Raw genomic sequence first — 15007 nt, 5'->3', positions numbered from 1 at the left:
TCATCACCTTTGAGGGCAGACTCACTGGAAGTTGCAGCAGCTGAGACAACATCAACAACAACAACAGCAAAGAGGAGCGCACATTTATACTTTAGCCGGACAATTAATTCCAAAGTAGACTGGGTATCCCCGCCCTTTCTGCCGGCTGTTTTAGTTCGCCCTGCAGAAGGGTCTGGAAAAGACCAATACATTTATTCTAGTTGCCATACATTTTTGCGGGAGCCAATCACCAAACGGGCTTTTCCCCTGGCGCGCTATTGGCTGGTTTAACGCAATGACGATAGGGAAGCGAGGGCGTCATTTGAACTAGGCCCATTAATCAAGCCTCTTGTGCTGAAGAAAATGACAGCAGCTTCCCCAGACCAACGAGCAATCTACGATTGAGCTTGGTCTTGTAATAGCCAGGCTTTACCCGCAGCAGAACGTGTTCCTAGTAAACACGTGACGTAACGAGGCCGCGGGGGAGGAGGAGGAGGACCAACTGTGACAGAGTGACGCTGGAGGTTACAAGACGTCCATAAGTATCCGTGCCCTCAACCGCTCCGTCCGGTCTATCGACTACTTTCTATTTTTGGTGTTCTTTTTAAAAGGTATCCACTTTGTATCTTAAATGGCGCTGGTGACCGCGACCAGCCGACTGCTCCGCCTCACGATACGGGTCAGTCCTCTGCGGACGGCGGCTGTTGCGTCGCCCCGATACACGACGCTCTGCACCCCGGGGAGAACGGATGCTCAGGGGGCATGCTGCGTCCGTCGGAGAGACTTCACCACCTGCACGCAGAGACTCGGGTATGCGTTTTAAATGTGTCCACGCGTCTTTCTGAAGTTAAACCATCTACATGTATATCAAGCTCCACTCGAGAAGATCATGTGTGTTGTATCAATGGTTTGTTGACTTAATTGCATGTTGGCACGGCAGGACATTAGGATAGTATCACTGTAAGTTACTTAACTATACTTGAAGTGAATGAACAACGGGCCAGGCTTGAATACATCAAGTATACTTTGTTCTCTTGAATTGACAGCAACGCGCAGCTAGTGTAATCGCTTACATGACAATGCAAAGCCGGTGTAGCCGTGTGACTGCCCGAGGTTTCGACCAAGACAAGGTTTCCCCATCCAGCATCGGGTTGGGTAACGCTGGCCTTCTGGGTTGAAGGTTGATCTTATCTACGCTGTGGTGGTCCGGCCTTCGACGGGCTGACCTCGTCCCTGTGGGTCCACACGTCACTGGAGGAGGAGGGGGGGGGACCCCCCCCCCCTTGGGCCTTGAATGTGCACAGCAAGAGTCCAAAAAGCCCAATATCCCAGCTTGAATATCAAAACTATAACATTGCTTGGCTGTGAGTGAGATGTTTTCTGCCCTGGCAGGTCAAAATGCAGTGTAGGTTCATTGCACATTCAATATTTACCCTTTATTCTAGGTCACAACGATAAGAAGATGCGTTTGTGTTCCGTTTGATAAAATGTATCCCAGGACACGAGCAAAATGTCAGAATGGATGACGTTGAACCAAGTGTGTGAAATGATGCATTTCTTGGGACTGTCAGGTCTACGAAGGTATTCAGGAAGCCAATCCATGACCGGGGTCCCCCCCCCCCCAACACTGCCCATCCATGACCCCCCCCCCCAACACTGAACCACAGGGACAAATCCATCGCATGTCGTTATTTGATTTGGATCCTAAGGTGGTGAAACAAACATAAGAGCAATGGCCGCTGTACAAATCCGATTGCCTCTGATATCGCGGGTACCTCATTTTGTCTGACCGATTAATCCTTATTAAGTAATCGGAAGTGCAAGTAACGTAGATTTTCTTCTGAATGTTGCAGTTTGATCTCATATATGGTTCATTATAATAGGAATAGTTTTTAGATTGCACTTTGGAATCTGGTAGTATTGTCCTTCCTTACACATGACGAAATGAAGCATTCAAAGTTAACTCGTCGTTCTTATTTCACATTCATGTGTACACACTCCGTTCTTTCCCACAATTCATTGTCAACAAAGTGTGTGTGTGTGTGTGTGTGTGTGTGTGTGTGTGTGTGTGTGTGTGTGTGTGTGTGTGTGTGTGTGTGTGTGTGTGTGTGTGTGTGTGTGTGTGTGTGTGTGTGTGTGTGTGTGTGTGTGTGTGTGTGTCGAGCCCACCGATTGACTACAAAAATCAGTTTGTCCTGAATGAGAAAGCGACTCAAACCAAACCAACACTCGTCGTTCCAAAAATACTGCCACTGCTTGTCACGATATAGAGGTGGGACGGGTTTTTAAAACCGTCGGTTAAAAGCGAAAGTGTCCTTCCAGTGCACCGAGATGAATGGCTGTGCTCCGGCGCAGGCTGGAGAACCTTCACTGGGCAGTCGAGGGAAGGCCGAGGTCCCCACCGGGTTCCTTCCTGTGATTTGGCCTCGCATGAACGACCGCTGCAGTGTGGAAACGTGTGTGTGTGTGATCACAGAGAGTCCAGAACCGTGGTCAGAGAGGGTGTCATGTGGCGCGTTGTAGGTAAATGATTGTTGTTTAGTATGGCACTTCATTCAAATAAAGTATAAACAGTTGTAGTCTCATAAATGGCTTCGCAGGCCCACATTATACAACATCCCCTAAACCTGAAGGCTTCTCCACACCGGCCCAACTGTTGGCCATTTGAAACGTTGGGGGGGGAGACTCAAGACGAGTTCGGGAACCAATCTTGTTCCTTGTGTGAAGCTTTCTTGGAAGATTGTGGAACTGCGAGGACGGTGTCCGGTCCGATTCGACATGCAAAGTCAGATGGTAAGCGGTATAAAAAATAAGTGTACTGAAAGGACCCGGATGGTGTACTCTGGATATTGGAATACGGCACTATTATGGGATTGCCTCCATCCTCCTCCCCAACCGGCCTCCGCAGAGCAGCATCCTAGTCGTCGTGGTAACCCCGTGTGACGCCGCTGTGCCCCTGCAGGTCGGACAACAAGGTGACGGTCCACTTCGTGAACCGAGACGGGGAGAAGATCACAGCGAGGGGGTCGCCCGGAGACTCTCTGCTGGACCTGGTCATCAACGAGGATCTGGACTTTGATGGCTTCGGTACGCACGCACGAGGACACCGGACACACACACACACACACACACACACACACACACACACACACACACACACACACACACACACACACACACACACACACACACACACACACACACACACACACACACACACACACACACACACACACACACACACATAACCATTTCTTTGTTGTTGTTAGCATGACGGTAGCATTAGCTTTTCACAGCACTGAATGGAAAAACAAGTCCAACTTATTACCTTGGCTATTAGACCATCAAATCCACGTTTAAAAGGGTTCTGGGTTCGAAGCTGCGCAGTCTACCCGCCCCTTACCTGCTCCTGCTCGACGAGCACCTCACGTTGATCTCACGTCGCTCCAGATGAAGCAGTCTGGCCCCACGGGGCCGTCCTTTAACGTGAAGGGGGGCCGTCTTGCAGGTGCGTGCGAGGGGACCCTGGCCTGCTCCACGTGCCACCTGGTCTTCAGCGAGGAGGTCTACGAGAAGCTGGGCCCCGTCACGGACGAGGAGATGGACATGCTGGACCTGGCGTACGGACTCACCGACACGTAAGGAGGCCACGGCCACTCGCTCACTCACTCACTCCTTCCTTCCCTCCTTCCTTCCTATTAGAATGTAACACGTAAAATGTCCTTCACACGGTAAAACCGACACGGTTTGGAGACCATGACAGACTTCAACGTACCGTAATCTTAGACTATAGCGGTAGAGAAGTATGGAATAAAGTCTGTTGTCCGTCGCCGACCCAGTAGATTATAATAAGAAAGAGGCTAATTTTGTATCACTTTACCTGTAGAGCTAGTGTTACTTCGACCGTTGTGATGAAGACTCTTTGTCTTCGTCTATCCACTCGTGTTCCCGGTGTTAGTCTGCCTGCGTGTTGTCTGAGCGCTCAGTACGGTAACATCATCCACATGGCGCTCCCGCTTTACGCTCTTTACAAATAAACTGAACTTAATACTCGATACCCTCCCTCCCTCCCTCCCTGTCTCTCACCCTCCCTCCCTGCTCCCCCTCCCTCCCTGTATCTCTCCCCTCCCTCCCTCACTGTGTCTCTCCCCTCCCTCCCTCACTGTGTCTCTCCCCTCCCTCCCTCACTGTGTCTCTCCCCTCCCTCCCTCACCCACCTGTCTCTGCCCTCCCTCATTCCCCTCCCTCCCTCCCTCACTCTCCCCTCTATCCCTCCCTCCCTCCCTCACTCTCCCCTCCCTCCCTCCCTCTCCCCTCTCTCCCTCCCTCCCTCACTCTCCCCTTTCTCTCTCCCTCCCCTCCCTCCCTCTCCCCTCTCTCCCTCCCTCCCTCACTCTCCCCTCTCTCTCTCCCTCCCCTCCCTCCCTCTCTCCCTCACTCTCCCCTCCCTCCCTCTCTCCCTCCCTCCCTCCCTCTCCCCTCCCTCCCTCACTCTCCCCTCTCTCTCTCCCTCCCTCCCTCTCCCCTCCCTCCCTCCCTCTCCCCTCCCTCCCTCACTCTCCCCTCTCTCTCTCCCTCCCCTCCCTCCCTCTCCCCTCCCTCCCTCACTCTCCCCTCCCTCACTCTCCCCTCTATCCCTCCCTCCCTCCCTCTCCCCTCCCTCCCTCACTCTCCCCTCTCTCTCTCTCTCTCTCCCTCCCCTCCCTCCCTCCCTTACTCTCCCTCTCTCTCTCTCCCCTCCCTCCCTCCCTCACTCTCCCCTCCCTCCCTCACTCTCCCATCTATGCCTCTCTCCCTCCCTCCCTCACTCTCCCCTCTCTCTCTCCCTCCCTCCCTCACTCTCCCCTCCCTCCCTCCCCCCTCCCTCACTCTCCCCTCTCTCTCTCCCTCCCCTCCCTCCCTCCCTCACTCTCCCCTCCCTCCCTCTCCCCTCCCTCCCTCACTCTCCCCTCTCTCTCTCCCTCCCCTCCCTCCCTCTCTCCCTCCCTCCCTCCCTCACTCTCCCCTCTATCCCTCCCTCCCTCCCTCCCTCTCCCCTCCCTCCCTCTCCCCTCCCTCCCTCACTCTCCCCTCTCTCTCTCCCCTCCCTCCCTCCCTCACTCTCCCCTCCCTCCCTCACTCTCCCATCTATCCCTCTCTCCCTCCCTCCCTCCCTCACTCTCCCCTCTCTCCCTCCCCCCTCCCTCACTCTCCCCTCTCTCCCTCCCTCCCTCCCTCCCTCCCCTGTCCCTCCCCCCTCACCAGGTCTCGTCTGGGCTGCCAGGTCTGCCTGACCAGGGCGCTGGAAGGCATGGAGGCGCGGGTCCCCGAGAGCGTGGCGGACATCCGACAGACCCAGGACAGCTCCTCCTAATGGCTCGTTAACCATCCCCGTCGCCGTGGGTAACGGGGTCGACGGGGGCGTTGCTCACCGACGACAACTCTGGTCAACCGCTATAGCCGTTGGTTGAAATGTATTCATAACTTCGAAAGCTAGCAGAAAGTGATTTTTACCAGGTAGAGAAATGTATATATATATACATATATATAACTAAATAATCATATTTGTATTGCTTCACCAAAGCCCTTAAGCTAGACAGGTTGACATCCGAATTGTGAACTGTATGTTAAATCGTGTTCCTAGGCGACGAGCCACGCGATTCAACCACCACACTAACATGTTTTTTCTTTTTATCCACTCTGTGTACTTAGTAGTTAGATCTTTGTCACAGGAGTTAATCTTTTTAATCAAGTGTATTTAGCCATCACAAGTTGGACACGTTTCGACACCATGTAATAAACTGTATCACCTTTCTAATCCTGTGTCATCGGTTTGCCCGGACAAAAACCTTGGGAAGGGTAGTTTGCAACAAAGTTTATTTTAGTTTAGTAAAACAAGACACGCTTGGCCTTAGGAAAGTAACATTTTCGGGGGGGGCAAGTCAGTCATACACATATATGTCTTGACTATTTATTTAGTCAAAATGGGAATGACGATGAAGTAACTTAATGTTGGCAAGCAAAAAAAATAAGCAAGCAAGGGTTGTGTGTTGCGATGTAGAACCCATCAAAAGTAAAGCGGTTCACATTTTCACAGGTTAGATCACATTCACTTAGTTGTGTTCTTCCTTACAGACCTTACTGAATACCGAGCAGAAATACTATTTTGTGGTTCATCATATCCTTGTCAAGGCATGCCGACTACTGCTACATGCCTAACCTACTTCAAAACTAACTAAAGAAAACCTGCAGTAAGTCCTAGTCATCACGGTGGAAATATGTATTTAATTTACCAATAACTTGCGGATGTAAGCACAAAACAAGTCCTCATAATCTATACGTCTGCAGATTGTAACACTCTTCTAGTAAACCCAGCTCTACATTGCACTTTTGTTGGCTTAGACTCGCTGAAGTACATGAATAGCAAAGAATTAATCTTAATCCCTGGTCGCGTAAATATTTTATTGCTCTATATGTTTTATAAACCGAAGTGATTAAAATAATCGCTATACATTCATAGGGTATCACTTTACGTTGAAAGGCGTAAGCGAGTGCAATTGATCCATCGGAATCACACAAAATAAGCGTTTTACGCTACAGGGAAGTAAAGGTACCTGTTGGGGATCTCCTAAGCTGTAAGAAGAGGCCTACAGCCCAAACGGGGTAATACTGTATCTAAAGTGCATCTTAAGTCTAAATTCACCCCTTTGCCATTTGTGATCATAATGAGGACCAAACAGTGTTAACAAACGCGTACCGCTGTGTTTCAAGTTATCTGCCAAAATAAACTCCATTTAGGTAAAGACAAAAATGCCATTTGCATATTTAAGGCAAAATAAGGAAAACAGTTTGGAAGCCCAACTGTGGGTAAGTAACAGCTGGAGGTTTTCGTTGAAGAATGACAAGAATTAGTGTCAGTTAGTTTTTCACTCCCCTGTACTGATAATGGAATACTTTTTTGTCCGTTTTTTTTGGCTTGCATTCTGCTTTAGTTTTAATGTTGCAGCCTTTATTCTGACATCCCAAAAAGCTGAAGGTCTTTCTTTTCTCAACGACCTTGGTTCAAGGTTTAGTTTCACACCAAAGGAACAAATATTAACACTGATGTTCTCCCGTACAGACCAGTAAGCTGTTAACAATATCATTCCAACTCCTGGGAAATCAGGGTCCAGAGCTTATTCATAGTTATTAAAAAAGAACGGCATTACAAGTCATTGTTTTCTAGTGAGGGGATTTTCAGACACAAAACTCGGTGTAACACGGTGTAACAAAGTGAGCTGACTGCCATCTAGTGGAGAAAGTTTGTTTGGCTGGTTCAACATATAAAACCATATTGCAACACCAAATTCATAATGTTTTCCCAATGCTAGGGCTGTTTTTTTCTTGGTTTCCATGGCGGCAGTTGAAGTCTTGTTGATTCTGTGCTATATTCTCTTGAAAATAACACGCAAGAGAAATATATTAAGTTCTTTAACACAGTGTTCTTATTTCCATTTAAAACATTTCCCCACCATTGTTTACTCCCTTTGAAGGGAACCGAACTGATTTGTCTCTTGTCACTCTTCCTTGTATCAGTTCCACTGGTAGCATGCATCAAAATAAGTCGTTCTTTCTTTACAGAAGAAGTTCTTTACATACAAACTTGATTTACACTCGGAGCCGCTTCGGATAGGTCATTGAACCTTCCGTTAGCGTAAACCAGTGGTCTCGACAAAACCGAAATCCAAATAGCGTGAATAAAAAAGAACACTTCACCCGCTAGAGGTTTCGGACTAATGGCACACAACGTCCGCGTTTCCGTCATCCGCGCTCATTTCATCAAGAAGTACTGAACAGGAAGTTTGGCGAGGTTTGCTACGGCCAGTTTCCTCCGCGTCATTTAATTCTCCCGACGTTGTGGCCGGTAGTGTTGGCTCGTTCGTTCGCGAACCGGTTCGAATGACCGAGTCTTTAGGACGAACGAACTGAACCGGTTCGTCTCCCTCGTTCGTTCGGTCATCTCGTTCACCATTCGATTCACCGGAGACTCGACTGAACGAACGAACGAGTTTCCGGTGGCACTAACTCCACTGAGTCTGACTGACTCAACTGAGAACCGTGCAATGGTGTGCATTCCATGATGCGATTCACCGTTATCGGGAACTAGGCTGAATCGCGAACGACGTTCAGTCGAGTTTCCGGTGAATCGATTCGTTCACGAATCGTATGTTCGTTCAGCCTGGTTTCCGGTAGCGGAAAATCGCATCATGGAATGGACCCCATTGCACGGTCAGTCAGACTCAGTGGAGTTAGTGCTACCGGAAACTCGACTGAACGAACGAACGAACGATTCGCGAACGACTCCTCGTGGCGAACTGAATCACGCGAACTGGGTCACGGAAACGAATCATTGAATCCACCACTAGTGGCCGGTCGCCGCTCGGGGTAAACGGCGGGGGCGTCAAACGTACGACTCCTCGGAGAAGCGCAGCTGGTTGAAGTCGCGCTCCGCCATGACGCTGCTGTGCCTCCTCCGACGCCACTGGCCCCGCCCCCTCCCTGGGGCCGGCGCCCCCTCCTGGCCGCTCTGGGGCTCGCAGTTCTCCGAGGGGCGGGGGCGTGTCTGGTCCCCCCCCTCGCAGTCCGCCTTGGACACCCTGAGCCCCGGCGTGCGGAGCGCTTCCCTGAACACGCCCTGAGGTCCCGGCCGCTGGCCCGCGGCGGCGGCGGCGGGGGGGGTCTCGGCCCCCTGATGAGGATGAAAAAGAAGAGCAGGGTCCTGGGGGAGCCCCGGCTCGGAGGACCTACGGGGCTTCCCCTCGGTCGGGGGGGGCTCCGTCACCTTGACGACGGCGTGGCTGGACCGCCGGTGCCTGAAGAGGGAGAGGGTGGCCCCGGGCTGGTGCACGAGGTGCTGTGGCGGCGACGATACGGCGACATCACTTCCTGCGCCGGGGGCGGTCCTGGGGGGGAAGTGGAGGCTGCCGGTGGAGCGGTGGTGGGCGGGGGCGGGGGGCTTGGCCACCGCCCACTTTCCCGGTCCGTCCTTGTCCGGGCCGTACTGAAGGCCCCGGGGCCCGGGGCGCCTCTGTAGAGGGCAGCAGCGATTACTCAAACGATTTCTTTTCGGGTTTGAAAACACGATGCATTTATTCCGCATTTCTCTCCGAAAAAACACACTTTGTAACTTCACATTTTCAAATTTCCCCGTTAAAGAAATGTTCTCATAATCTATACTTATACGTGTTCAAATAAAAAAGGGGGGTCAGGAACATAACGGGGCCTTGAGGCGGGGGGAGGGGGGTCAGGAACATAACGGGGCCTTGAGGCGGGGGGGGGGGGGGAGGGGGGTCAGGAACATAACGGGGCCTTGAGGCGGGGGGGGGGGGGGGGGGTCAGGAACATAACGGGGCCTTTAGGCGGGGGGGGGGGGGGGGGGGGGGGCAGGAACATAACGGGGCCTTGAGGCGGGGGGGGGGGGAGGGGGGTCAGGAACATAACGAGGCCTTTAGGCGGGGGTTATGGACGTAACGGGTGCAGCCACTCACCCGCTCCTCCTCGTCGCCCCCCGGGGTCTCGGGGTGGTCCTGCTGCGTCAGAGACAGCCTCCGCGCCTCCTTCAGCCAGGAGTTGGGGTGCAGCCCCTGGCTGTTGCCCCTCAGCGTCCCCCAGGAGTGGGGCTCTCTGGGCGGCGGGGGGCCCCTGGCCGGGCGCGCCGCCCAGTCGCGGAGGGTCTCGAGGGGGGAGCGGGGCGGGGTCCTCGGGGGGGGAGACGGCGGGGCGTGCTCCGGAGCGGACACCCGCCGGTCCTGACCCCCCCCAGGGCTCCGGGGGGCCGGCAGGAGACCCCCGGCGCTCAGAGGCTCCTCCTCCTCCTCCTCCTCCTCCCGCGCGTCGCACACCGTCAGCTTCGCCGCGTACGCCACGGCCGGCTCGGACTGCCGGCGCCGGCCGTGACCGGGGGACCAGGGGGGGTCCAGGGCGGCGGCGGCGGCGGCGTCGTCCCCCAGGGCGGGGGTCCTGGCGTCGCAGTCGGGGTCCAGGTCGCTCAGCGTCAGGACGGAGTCCAGGCTGCCGCGCGGCGGGCGGTGGTGGCGGCGGTGGACGGGGCGGTGGCGGTGGCGGGAGAGGGCGGGCGAGCCCCCGCTGCTGGCGCCGTCGTCGTCCAGCTCGTTCTCCAGACTGTCGTAGGAGGAGTCGGTCATGTGGCACGACCACGACTCTTCTGGTGTGGCGGATCGGCGGGGCGGGGGGGGGGGGTCGAGGGAGGGAGAGGGAGAGACGGTGGGCGGTTGAAACGGGATCTGAGGCGTTTGTCGAGGACGACGTCAAGATTTTGGGGGGTTTCAAACGAAGAACGTTGATGTTGTTCACGTGTGTGTGTGTGTGTGTGTGTGTGTGTGTGTGTGTGTGTGTGTGTGTGTGTGTGTGTGTGTGTGTGTGTGTGTGTGTGTGTGTGTGCGAGTACCTGATGGAGTTTCCTCATCGCGTCGTTGCGGAGGTCCTCCAAACACAGAGCTGGGGTCCGACTCCATGATCTGCTTGCAGTGGTCTATCATGAACCGGACCAGGTCACACACCTGGTGAGGAGGTGGTTAGTTACTGGTTAGTTACCGGTGAGTTGTGGGCTCGAACCCCGCAGTCGACCTGTGGGCATCCTTGAGCGAGAGGTCCTGTATCTGCTCATTGATGACATGATTCTGGATTCACTTTTACTTGTAGGTCGCTTTGTATAAGAGAGTCTTGATGCGCATGACCTCCAGGATTGAGAAATATAGCATCAAGTTATTTGAATCAACTGAGCCAGAATGTCCACCTTTCTGTGAACAGCGTTCCCGAGGAGCATGTGGTTCAAAGATTAAAAACGGCTGAACGGTAACAGTAGAAATCAGCTTGTTGTGAGTTGCGACAGTGTCACGGTAGATAGCTGCACCGATGGCTGGGTGGTGCTGGCGAGCTCTGCTACAATCTGTAGCTAGCGGTCGGTTAAAGGGTCATGGTTCCCTCGCTCCTGCACCGCCAACCCGCTCATGTTCCTTAGAACTCTTTGAAAGTCTCCCAGAGAGCCCGCTATGAGCCTTACATACACTGGATGGGGACGTTTTCGATTGATGTTTGGTGACTTTTACTAGTCCGTTGATTTGCCACCCTAGGACATTTATAAATTGTACAAGGGCTAATAATCATTACTATGCTATTGCTATACCATTCTAAGTACTGTTTCTATGGCACAGGTGTAGGAGTTATGTGTATTGTCATGTTGTGTGTATCATTCTCCCTGTTAGCTTTACCAACTGTACTCATTCAACCCCAAACGGCCATCATACTAACAGATAATTCGTAACTAATATATATTTTTTGTTACGAGTCAATTTGAAACATATATTGTTAATATGCTGTTTCGTGTATGGTCATTTGTGACATCACAACCGTCAAGCCTTGCCCCTCCCCCCTTCCATGGGGGGGGGGGGCGGGGGGTATCGTCTCACCGTCTTGGCCCCTCGGCCCTCCTGCTCGGGGCTGGAGGGGCCCGGGGCCCAGAGCATGCTGGGAGCGATGCACACCGACAGGTTGAAGCTGGTCATCTGGTTGTGGTCCGCGTTGCCCTGGATACCGTGCAGCAGCGCCGCCACGTAGCGCAGTAGCACGGCGTTAGCCGCGGGCAGCCGGCCAATCAGACTGCGCGGGAGGGGAGAAAGGGGGAGGGGAGACGGAGAGTAAGGGAGGGAGTGGCGACGAGAGAGAGAGGGAGGAGGGGTTTTTCAGTTTAATGAAGGAAGATTAAAAAATCTAAATTAAATTAAGGTGGCATATTACAGCTCCAGGTGTGAGTGTGATTAGCCGTGACAAGCTGTTTTGAAAATCGGCCTTTTCTGACATCACAAGTGGGCGTGTCCACCTAGATGTATGACGGACAGATGAGCACCGTTAGCTACGGTCCACTGGGTAGGCTGGTAGACTGATCCATCCAGCACACATCTAGGGGGACACGCCCACTTGTGATGTCAGAAGGGGCAGATTTTCGGCTTGTGAAGGCTAATCACACTCACACCTGGTGGTATAATACTTCACCTTTAAGGTCATCATTGCCACCTGAGTGCCTCTTAATGTAGCTCAAGCAGTCCGACCCGTACACTCTGGGGCGGACAGCTCTCACCTCTGTATGGCTTTGACCTGCTCCTCTTCCTCCTTCTCTTCCTCCTCCTCCTCCTCCACCACCTCCGCCCAATCCTCGTAGAGCTCCGAGCACAGCAGGCTGCCGGGGATGTTGCGCAAAAAGTCCTGCATGTACACACGCACACACACACACACACACACACACACACACAGTGACATATCCACACACACACACACACACACACACACACTTGCGCTCACTTGTGACTTATACTTCCAAGTAAATGTATTATTATTTTAATGAGGCGTGCCACTGGACATGTTGCTAGGGGTGATCAACAGAGTGACACGCTGGACAACACAGTAATTAATCACAGCAGAGTCATTATGTACCGATTTTAGGTCTCAAGTATGAACATGTATACTATGTATGTATGCATGTCAAAGCAACCTTGATCATCAAGAAAAGGAAGGGTGCAGGAACGGTTTAACTTGGAATCGTGCTCACGCTTTTGCCAGTATTCTCTCACACACACACACACACACACGCACACTTGCACACTTGCACACATGCACACACACACACACACACACACACACACACACACACACACACACAGATAAACACGCTATGGTTTTGCCGGTCAGTGACGACTGTATTAATTAAAGCCAATGTAGTGGTGTAGACTAGAGTGTAGCCTAATGTAACTAATGTAACTAAGCAAGTCTTGTTAACCTAATTGATTGATGAGTTTCCACTCATCATTGTGGTCTCGTCAGGTATCCTGGGTTCAAATTACCTGGCCCATGGTTATTTGGTGGATATTTTGAAACAAATGTGATTGACCTTAATTACAAATAATATTCAAGACAAATGGGATTGAAATGTGATTTCTAGCTCGGAATTCCCTAGTGTCTGTGTGTATCTTTAATCGTTTCTTCAGGGTTCTATAACCTGACACTGGTATCTTTAAAGCTTGCTAGTTGGCTACAGTAAACGGCTAAAGAAAGCATTCCCTGTACGCGCATGGCTAGTTAAACACACTGGCGCTAAATCGCCTGACATATCATTCTGATCCACACCCTTGTTTCGGCACCTGCTAGCTGTCTTCCCATCATCCCGTGCAGATTACAAATGTTACAAAACCACAAGGATTACATTAACAAGGTAATCGAGACACCTGTTTTATCTTAGTCGCTACGGGCGCCAGCTAGCCCATTGCTACGCGGCTCTATTGGATTACCATAGATTAGATTGTGTTGACACAGATAGGGGTCAGGCCCAACGCCTTCCATACTGATCCATGCAGAAGTGGCATGGACCTAGGCGTGCACGGCGATCTGAATGTCTGCCGTAGGTTGGTGACACTTCGCCTGTCTCTGCGGAGCTCCGATCAAAGTGATCGCTGGGTGAAGTAGCGGGGAACGGGTGCAACGGTTTGTTTTGTCAGGACTAAAATGAAACCTTATCTTCAGTGGGTCAACCCTAACCCTAACCCTAACCCCCCCCCCCCAACCCCCACCACCTTAACTAACACATTTACAGCGGGGGAACCCTGATGGGGCAGGAGTCCGCTGGAGACACTGTGTTACCTCCTGTCAAAGCTAGGCTAGCCTAGCCTAGCCTAGCCTAGCCTAGCCTAGCTTTGATTACAGCGGGGAAACCCTGATGGAGCAGGAGTCCGCTGGAGACACTGTGTAACCTCCTGTCAAAGCTAGGCTAGGCTAGGCTAGGCTAGGCTAACAGGCTTCGGTTCCCCCGGTTAAGGGGAGCACCTTGAACACGCCGGCGATGATGAAGACGTGGTCCCGGGTCAGGGGGAGCTCGCACAGCCCGGCGTCCAGGGAGTCCCGAAGCTCCCGGACCGCCCGGGCCCCCGCCGACCGCCGGAAGATCCCCCGCGTCCAAGAGCCCTCGTGGTACAGGAAGAACAGCATGTCCTGTAGGGGGGAGGGGGGGGGGGAGGGAGAGAGGGGGAGAGGGAGAGAGGGAGACATACACAGAGACAGACAGACAGAGACAGAGAGATTAATGACACAGATTCAGACACAGCTCTGAACAGCCCCTCTCAGTTTGTTAGCGGAAATTGAATAAATCAATTATTGCAATAACCACAAATTATACCATGATATACCGACATAATCTGGTCAGGGGACATCAACAAAACATCACATTCCTTTGTTCAAAAACATGATTCAAACCCAATTTTCGTAATGAGGACAAGCATTTATTTAGATTCTCCGCAATAGTCACAAGTTGTTGCCAATCCAACTAAAGATAAGTCAAATCTGTTTTGGTTTGTGGGGGATTTGAGGGTCAGTCCGTTTATACTCAACGTGTATGTCTAATAGTTTGATGACTGACTGGACTTCCGAGGGAGGGATAAGCATTTCGGTGACATGTTTCAGTATTCTGAAAGAAAACCTCTATATTTACTCTTACTCCTTGTCTTGGTTTTTCTTGCATGTTCTTCTCACTCCGGGGACGGTCAACAGACGTACACAGCTCGCAGCAGGTAAGAGATCGGGAGCTGCGCTTCGGTTGTCGGAGGCACCGACGACGACCCCAAAGGTATGCCACTAACTCGTATTCTAGTGTCGACCCTTGGCGCCAACGCCTACCGTGATCGGCTTCGGCAGCGCGTCCTCCAGGCACAGGGAGCTCAGCGGTTGGCCGAAGAGGTCGCCACGGGGACCGGCGTTGGAGGCGGGGTCATTGAGCTGGTGGCCGGGGCCTCGCCAGAAGGCCCAGTTGATGAGGGAACGGCGCCTCTTGAAGTGCTTCTGGGAAGGCTCTAAACAAAACGTAACAAAGACATTAAAAAAAATCATCGCCGCCATTGCTCAATCGGCTAGTTTTTCTTTAAAGGGGACCTATTATGCTTTTTCGACTTTTATGACCTATAAACGTTGTTATGATGGATGATAGTCGTGTTTAACCATACTAAAGTGT

At 52.3% G+C, this 15007-nt stretch overlaps 2 protein-coding genes across 2 annotated transcripts in view; one reads left to right on the top strand and one right to left on the bottom strand.

Moving 5' to 3' along the window:
• Positions 1-28: 28 nt before the first annotated feature.
• LOC132456493 (adrenodoxin-like) lies at positions 29-5776 on the top strand. The gene is made up of 4 exons (XM_060050860.1): positions 29-789; positions 2942-3066; positions 3488-3617; positions 5224-5776. Exons 1-4 carry the CDS (start codon positions 611-613, stop codon positions 5330-5332), a joined length of 543 nt encoding a protein of 180 aa, XP_059906843.1. The 5' UTR covers positions 29-610; the 3' UTR covers positions 5333-5776.
• Positions 5777-8155: 2379 nt separating this feature from the next.
• The window catches only part of LOC132456492 (rho GTPase-activating protein 20-like), a 15912-nt gene continuing 9060 nt past the window's right edge, over positions 8156-15007 (bottom strand). The window contains exons 10-16 of the mRNA XM_060050859.1: positions 14677-14849; positions 13831-13995; positions 12095-12219; positions 11427-11616; positions 10406-10517; positions 9486-10162; positions 8156-9025 (exon numbers count right to left, since the gene is read on the bottom strand). Coding sequence (XP_059906842.1) covers positions 8399-9025; positions 9486-10162; positions 10406-10517; positions 11427-11616; positions 12095-12219; positions 13831-13995; positions 14677-14849 — 2069 coding nt within the window. The 3' untranslated portion in view covers positions 8156-8398. The remainder of the gene's footprint in view (positions 9026-9485; positions 10163-10405; positions 10518-11426; positions 11617-12094; positions 12220-13830; positions 13996-14676; positions 14850-15007) is intronic.

Source organism: Gadus macrocephalus, chromosome 4 (genome assembly GCF_031168955.1).
Source record: "Gadus macrocephalus chromosome 4, ASM3116895v1".
NCBI lineage: Eukaryota > Metazoa > Chordata > Actinopteri > Gadiformes > Gadidae > Gadus > Gadus macrocephalus.
The sequence above is the reverse complement of the archived record's forward strand: the minus strand, read 5'-3'. Positions and strand labels throughout refer to the sequence as shown.